The following is an 8315-nucleotide window of genomic DNA, read 5'->3' as shown; positions in this document are numbered from 1 at the left end:
CCTCATCAATCAGCCCAGCCAAATGTCCTTGCATTCCCACCACCCCAAGGGGACTGGGGCTGGGCCAGGGTCCCCAGGGGAGTGAGATGGGATGGGTGGGGGCAGGGGGGTTGGTGCTTGGCTCCCCATCTCTTGGCCTCTGTTCTCTCCTCTCCTGGAAGCTCTCGGCTGTTCGTGTCATGGAACGGACTCCCTCCTGGTGCTACCATCGTGAGGGCATCAGCTACAAATCACCTGTGGGGGTCTGCTCGTGGGGGGGGGGTGCGGGGGGAAGAGGGATGAGTCAGGGCTGAAGAGGAATCTACTCTGGTTCTCACGGGACCGGCCCCGGGCACATTCAGCAGGGAGGCTGCTGGCACAGGGGCTCTGCGCCCCCGGCTGGCCTCTCCATCCCCGACGGATGCTCTGGACAGCAGGCTGAGACCTGGACCGGAGAAATGTCCTCCCTCTTCTCACCTTTTCCTAGCCCCCAGCCCTAACTCCCCACTTCCCACCACAATCCAAAGGGCCAGCCCCCAGCTCACCCTAAATCTGCTGCTCCCCCTTGGGGACTGGGGCCTCCAGACCTTAGCCTCTGGCTCACTCTCCCCCCTCCTCAGCCCTTGCTCCCCTCAGGGACCCAGGCGTCCTGCCCACTCCCTTCACCATAACAACCATTCTTTTGGAGTTGCTTAAGACTTTAATATCATTTCATTAAGTCAGCTAGTTCAGAGAAGGTTGGGGGCACAAAGAGACTGGGGTGGGCAAAAAAGGGCCAAGGTAGGGGGGAAGCAAGGGAAGAGCTCCCTCTCTCCGTGGAGATGGCCCTGAGAAATCAAATATTGACAGTGAGAGAACAGAACTTATTAAAGCTGGGACAGGGGTGTGTGTGGGGAGCTGTGGGAATGGCCGGATGCCTGGGTTCTGAGAGTAATGAAGGTCCTGGGAGGAGGGAGTGCCTGAGGCTGGGAGGATGCAGTGAGATGAAGGGTTCTGTCGTACAACCCTTCTGCCCATTTCTTTTGCGAGGTACTGAGTCTTGCTACCCTGGCTGTTTCTCAGCTGTCCCCTAGAGCTCCTGGGGACAAGACCCCCATCACAGCTGTGGCTGCCCCCCCTTTCATCCTTTCTCCCTACCTCCACCTCTGTTGATGAGCTTCAGTGGCGTTTAATCGGATTGAGCAGTAATTAGCAAAGCAAGATGTTTGATTACCTATTTAGCATAATGTAGGGGCTGGGATCCCTAGGCACAGCCAAGGCCAGTGGGGGTGGGGGGTGGTTCAGAAAAGAAATGGGGTCTACACAACATTCCTTTCCCTGAGCGAGCCATGAGCCCCGCCTATAAGTCTCCCCATCCTGTGCCTCCCCTCAAATCTTCACTCCTCTGGGACTTTCTCCCTGGGGGATCTGACCAATCATGTCACCTCTCTGCCACCCACTGCCTAACTGGTTAGAGGATCACCCACTTAGCCCTGCTTGCTGTGCAGCTGATTTTGGGGTGTGGCAGGACCCCTCTCTCCTTCAATCCGTGCCCTCAGCAACAGGAATGTGGGCTGGGCAGGAGCTCAGAAACCTCCTTTAAGGATAATGGGGGGGGTGCCAAGGGCAGGGGTTGTCAATTCTGGAAATAAAAATGGGGTAGGTAGGATGGTGAGGTCAGAGCTGGGCTCAGGTGTGGATTAATCCACAGGCCCTTCAGGAGTACCAGGGACTGCCAGTCCTTGCCCTGCCAGACTGGCATAATGAGACTCGTCAGGTGTGAACATCAACCAGGAAAAGGGGGAACTGAGGTGCCAGCTTCTCTCCTCCAGCAAAGAAAATGTCATCAATTTAGCTCCTCATGGAAATGTAATCAGTGGGCTAGCTGCGGGCTTTGTCTTAATTAGGCACTATTGATGGAAGCAGGGAGGGTGCCTTCCCATCCCCCTGACTCGCTTCCTCCCTGCATCTCCCAGGCCTCCCTAAAGCTTCCACCAGCCCCAGGTACGGCTCAGTCTTCCAGGCGTCTCTTCTGGCACCCCGGCCCGCAGCGCCCCCTAGCACCGGCTGCCGTCTGCCCCTCCTCTCACACCCCTCTCCTGTCGCTTCCCCACGACTCTGTCTTTGTTCTTATGGAGAGCCGAGCCCCTCCCCGGCCCGGTCACCTTCCCCAGAGAGTCCCCGCCTCCTGTCCCCCCCAAAACGAGCGACGCTTTCCAAAGCCAATCCTCAGATTCCAAAAATTCCAGTTCCGTTCTTCCCTCCTTCCCCCACCCAGCGCTGCCCGGCGATCCTAGACCCCAGTCCGAATTAAGAAGGGGGAACGAGCGGGAGGGCAGGGGTGCTCCAGCCCCGGTTTTTTCCCCGGACTCAGCTGCAGCCACGGCTGTCTCGAAATCCTGGAACGCCTTCTAGAGCGCGCGTGAGCCTCGCAGACGGGACCTCGGGCGCCATCTGCTGGACTCGCCCGGAATGGAGCTCACAGACCCGCGCGCGGGGTCGGGCGCTTGGGTTCCCCCAGCCTTTTCAGTGTCCTGCGGGAGGCCACTCATTGTTTCCAGCCCCAGTCCTTACCGCCCGTCCTCAGACCAGGCCTCCCGTCCCCCTCCAGCCCCCCTCCAGCCTGCCAGGTTTAGCGGCTTCCCCGTGCCCCCCAGCCCTCTTGCCCCGGCGCGCCGCCCAGCCGGGAGCGGCTGATCAGGGCGTCTCTGCGTCTGCGCCGAGGACGCTAGCTCGGCGCGCTCGGGCCCCCGCCACTCGCCCCCTCCACCCCCCCCCCCCCCCGCTGCCCGTGCCCGGGGTTGCCAAGGCGACGCGTGCAGGCGCCGGCCCGAGAGGGCCACGCGGGGCAACTTCTCAGCTGGAGTGGCCGGTCGGTCGGCGTAGGGAGGAGAGGGTCGGCGTCGTGAGGTGTGTGTTGGCGGGGGAGGGCACCAGGGAGGAAGGGAGGAATGCCGGGGAGAGTGGGAAGCTACGGGGAGAAGGGGCAGTGGTGAGGGGTACGAGGGAGAGTTGCGGGGGCGAGGGAAGAAGGGGCCGTTGCGGGGGGAGGGCAGAGGAAGGGGCAGCTGAGAGGAAGGAGCGGCGACGGTTGTGACAGTTCTGTGAGGAAGCTCCTGTGAGGGGAAATTTGCCCACTGGTAGCCACTGGTGGTTGGAGGAGAGGGCCGGCCCCCTACGGTATTTCCTGAGAAATAAAATGAGCCCCAGGCTAGTAGAAGGCTCCTCCTGGGGCCTCGGTGTGGGACCATGGGGCGAACCCCATGGGGAGGTGGCTCCCAGCCTTGCCACCGGAATGTTCCTGAGGCTCCAGCCGGAGGCAGGGAAGCACAGCCTGACGCTTCTCTGGAGACTGATGGCAGAAGCCGCGCTGTGGTACCTGGCTTTATTGATGTGTTGGCCTAATAGAACGGTGTTCCTTGGAGCAAAGTACAAATCCTTCAAGTGTGAAACTCATAGCGTATGATCAATGCCTGTGGCAGTCTGTGGGGATGAGGAAGAAAAGCCACAGGTGGTTGTCAGGCTAGAGCTGAGTGAAGAGGAACTGCCCAGCGAATCAGACATTGCTCTGGGCGCCCGCCAGAGATGCCCCGCTTCCCGCCCTCCTGCTTTTCTGAGAGAGACACTACTGAGCCTTCCTCATCGCCCCATTTCTCCCTCCCCCAGACACAATTCCAAGTTCATTGTTGGATGACCTTTGTCCTTCCTCTTCCAGTCTGTTCTCAGGACATCTGGAATCGAACGCTCTTGGTCTTCAGTAATCGGTTAGCACAGACTCAGCCAACTGTGTGAAGACACCTTTTCAGTACACACAGAACAGGGTTTCTGCCCGTCAGGATTGAAAAGCTGAAGAGACAGGTTGCAAATACTGTTTTCTTCCTTGTTTAAGGAGGTCACAGATTTTAGTGTGGGTAGGAGGGGCATTTTTCTTTCTCCCCCGCTTCCAGGGGGTAACTTGGGAGAAAAGGAGGTACATAGGAAAATCATCTTGGTTGCTCAGTGACATGACAGAGAGTGTGGAACCTGGGGACAGTCTTCCCTTCCCTGGGCCCTCTCTCACTCGCCCATGGCCCCTGAGAGCTAGAGTGCTTGAGGGTGTGTGCAACCACACCTCAGCGTGGTAGATGTTTCCCTGATTATCTTACGTTCTCATACCTCTGGGCAGAGATAGGGGTTCCTAAATCCTCATGAGTGGGTGTCTGCTGTGCCCTCTTCCCCCCCCCCCCCGGCCACGCCTTGGGGCTTGTGGGATCTTAGTTCCCCGACCAGGAACGGAACTCATGTGCCCCCTGCAGTGGAAGCGCGAGTCCTAACCACTGGGATGCCCGGGAATTCCCTATGCCCTCCTGTTTAGCTTCCATTTATTCCTAATGCCTCGAGGGACTGATTTTAATTTTTAACCCAGCGCCCTGAAGAAAGTGGGCTATCCCAGGGAAAGGACTGAGGATTGGGGGTGCATCTGGTGGTGGTCCCCCAGCTTCCGTGTGTCTACAGGTTTTGCCAACACAATGTCCAGCAAAGCCGACAAGAAGCAGGAAGTGAGTAGCCGGGGAAGCACCCGCTGGCGAGTCGCTCAGTCTGCTCTGGCCGTACAGGCTGTGGAGACCACCCTGCCGGCCAGCAGTGAGTCCCAGGCAGAGCCCGAGTCTCTCAAGGAGGAGCCTGGTGGGTACCTGCTGGGGAGAGGCTTGGAGGCAGAATGTTTGTATTGAAGGAGGGTCTTAGGGCCGGGGAGCAGGTTCTGTTGCTTCTGGGTAAGAAGCAAGGGGTTCAGCGGAATCTCAGGCCTGCTGCTAGGTCCCTTGTTTTGTGTTTTCTTCCTGGCCAGCCTTATACTTGTTCTTTCTGTCTTAAAATTTTCCCCCAGTGCACCAAGAGCTCACCAGCCAATCCTCTATCCTAGCCTCTTCTTCCTTATTTCAAGTGTTCCTGGTTGCTCCTACCCCAGTGAAGAGGGTTTGATCTCTTCCTTTTTCCCATTTTCACCCTGGGTGGCAAAACAAATAATGTTTTCCTCCCATTAAGCCCATCACCATGGAGACTCAGCCTGCTTTGCCATCCTTTGAATCCTAAGCCTGACTGAATCTTTCTCCCATCTGTTTAAGGCTCTTGTATCTCTGCCCTCATTTCGTCAGGGCCTTGGTAGACTAAGGAGGTTCAGGTTCAGGGCCACAGGAAAAGAAGCCTGATGTCTAGATTGAGGAAGAAAAGAGTTTAAAGAGGCTGCCTCTTGTGGCTTTGATCTGAGGGATTCCTTCCTGTTGGGTGAGCTGGGGCCAATAGGGTTGGAAGGTTTTTGGTAGCTGTTGCTGTCACTAGGCTGCCCCTTAGAGCACTGGCCAGTGTAGCTATGACTGTTAGCTAAGAATAGTCCTCCCCGTTTACCTGGGGCTTCTTTCCACTGCTAGCAGCCTGTCAAGATGGAGAGAAATAGAATCTCCTTTTAATATTAAAAGTTGAGAGATTAAGCGTGGGCACGGGAGAAAGGTCCAGGGTACACAGGGCCTTGCCCTGGGATCTGGACATTGGAACCATGCAATTTTTTTTCTTCTGAGCTCTCTTAAGAGCAGTTTCAAGTGGGACTGGCTCCTAGACGCTGGGTACCGGGAGCAAGGGGAGGGAGGACGGAAGGCAGTGAAGTTCAACTTGGAGACTCCTCTGGGGTGGGAAGGGAATGTCAGGGTGTCATGTGATGTTGCTTATATGTGGAATCTAAAAAAAGGGTACAGATGAACTCATCTGCAGAGCAGGAATAGAGTTACAGACGTAGAGGGCAGACTTGTGGTTGCCAGGGGGTAAGCGGGGGAGGGGTAAATTGGAAGATTGTGATTGACATATGCACACTACTGTGTGTACAGTGGATAAGTAATAAGGGCCATTGTACAGCACGGGGAACTCTACCCGATACTCTGTGGTGGCCTCGATGGGAAAAGAATCCAGAGAAGAGTGGATGTGTGTGTGTATATATATGGGTGATTCACTTTGCTGTGCACCTGAGGCTGACACAACACTGTGAATCAACTATACTCCAATAAAAGTTATAAGAAAAAAGGGAACTTCTAAATGAAAGCACTGACCCCCAAACACCAAGGATCTCTGAGTCCTTTTAGCTCTAAGCCTTTTTATTGTTTGATGTGGAACTTTCTAGCTGACACTTGATAGAGGTTCAGAGAAGACTTGGGCCTCCAAGGCAGCCCTGAAATGAGCCTTAATCCCTGTACTCAGGACTTCCCTGGTGGTCCAGCGGCTAAGACTCCGTGCTCCTAATGCAGGGAACCTGGGTTCCATCCCTGGTCAGGGAACTAGATCCCACATGCATGCTGCAACTAAAGATCCCGTGTGCCGCAATGAAAGATCCTGCACAGCCAAATAAATAAGTAAATATTAAAAAAAAAAAAAATCCCTGTACTCTTTGGAGTTGGGGAGGGATTGAGGCCTGTCCCACAGGAGACAGAGGGGGCCTACTATGGTCTGAATGTTTGTGTCCCCCCAAATTCATATGTTGAAATTCTCATGCCCAATACAATGGCGTTAGTAGGAGGGGCCTTTGGGAGGTTGCTTAAATCATGAGGGTGGAGCTGTCATGAGGGGGATTAGTGCCTTAAAAGAAGCAACTCCAGAGAGATTCCTTGCCCCCTTCCGCTGGACACAAAGAGAGGTCTGCATCCCAGAAGAGGGCCCTCACCCAACCCTGCTGGCACCCTGATCTAGGACTTCCAGCCTCCAGAACTGTGAGGAATAAATGTCTGCTGTTTAGAAGCCACCCAGTCTATGGTATTTTGTTATAGTAGTCCAAATGGACTAAGACCAGGCCTAAAACACTTCTTGGTGAAGGATGGTGGGTTAAAGGGCAAGACACCCTTTTGAGGTCTTTATTGATACCCTTTGCTTCCTTAAGTGCTCCTCTGTTCCCACTAAGAAAAGAAGTACAGGTTCATAATCCCATACCTCTAATTTTAAAAAGCCCTAAGAACTGAAAGTTTTTTTCCCCCAAAATTTGGCATCCAAACTTATTTGGCGGTGAGACGTAACCTAAACTGACCTGAAGGTATTTATAGTCTATTTAAACCACTTAGTATAAATTTTCATACGTTTTACTGCAGAAATACTGACATTAAAAGTTTGTGGAGTGCTGTTCTAGAGGCCCCAAGATGTGGTGGGGGTCTCATATACCAAACGCTATTACAAGTCTACATTCTGAAATATACTTGATCCCAAGGGTTTTGGTTAAGGGATTGTAGACCTGTATTTCAGGCAAATCAGAAAAAATACAGAGAATGAGATAATGAACACCCATGTACCCGTCACCCAGTGTGAGAATAAACCATGATGGCAACAAGTGAATCCCTTTGTCCCCCTGCTACCCGCCCCCCCACCCCCAAGCCCTTCTCTCCTTCTCCAGAGGTCACTGCTATCCTGAGTTGGTGTTTGTCATTCTCAAGCCTGTTTCTTAAATTTTTACTGTGTGTATCCATGACCATCACATACTAGTATCGTATTGCATGGTTTAGACTTTATATAAATTGTATTACAATAGAGGACAAAACCAGTTTACTCTTGAGATTGTCTCAGTCTCCCTCCCCCGCCTCGTTCCTGTCTGAAACCTTGGATGCCCTTGGCTTTCTCGAAGGGCGTTGGGTTTCTTGGTTACCCATCCCACTCACCACTGAGCTCCTAGAATCAGCTGTTCCATCTTTCTCATGATTTCCTTCCTCGGCCTGTGTGCCTCACTCCCCTCTTAGGTTTTCTTTCTGGAAGTTGGAGTGTCCTGTTCCCAAGGTCTTTTGGTTGCCCCTCATTTGTTCCTTCCTCCTTTCAGCCCACGGGAGATGGGAGGTCCACCAGTTTTACCCCAGTCTCTCTGTGTGAGCAACAGATCAGGAAGGAGAGGGACACCCCCCTGGGTTTTATGGAGTCCAGAGTGGGGATGGCAGTTTGCTTGGAGAGGGGCTGATTTCTGTGGGCCCCAGCTTCTCCATGTGGGAACAGGATGGGGGAAGAATGGCAGGCCAGATGCTGAATGCCTAGAATGACCTTAATGCTGACTGCCTTCATTCCCCTGCCTCCTCCTGTGCCCCCTCCGGCCCCAGTCGGCTTTTTAAAAGAAAAATTAAAAAATATATATATATTTATTTATATTTGGCTGCACTGGGTCTTAGTTGTGGCACGTGGGATCTTAGCTGTGGCATGTCTAGTTGCAGAGAACTGGAGGCAGGGACTCGGACAGACATTTGTATGCCCGTGTTCACAGCAGTGCTATTCACAGCAGCCGAAAGGTGGACACACCCAAGCATCCATCCACGATGAATGGATAAACAAATTGCAGTGGAATATTATGCAGCCATAAAAAGAATGAA

At 53.8% G+C, this 8315-nt stretch overlaps 1 protein-coding gene across 1 annotated transcript in view; it reads left to right on the top strand.

The window, feature by feature from the left end:
* The first annotated feature begins 4358 nt into the window (after window positions 1-4358).
* LOC111185804 (dynein axonemal heavy chain 2) overlaps window positions 4359-8315 on the top strand; it is an 84427-nt gene continuing 80470 nt past the window's right edge. The window contains 1 exon segment of the mRNA XM_089899939.1: window positions 4359-4623. Within this exon segment, the coding sequence (XP_089756065.1) occupies window positions 4467-4623 (157 nt within the window). The 5' untranslated portion in view covers window positions 4359-4466.

The sequence above is a fragment of the Delphinapterus leucas genome, chromosome 19, assembly GCF_059928025.1.
Source record: "Delphinapterus leucas isolate spDelLeu-1000000601 "Yukka" chromosome 19, BTC_Dleu_Yukka2, whole genome shotgun sequence".
Classification (NCBI taxonomy): Eukaryota; Metazoa; Chordata; class Mammalia; order Artiodactyla; family Monodontidae; genus Delphinapterus; species Delphinapterus leucas.
Note: the sequence above shows the minus strand (reverse complement) of the source record. Positions and strands in the feature narration are given on the sequence as shown.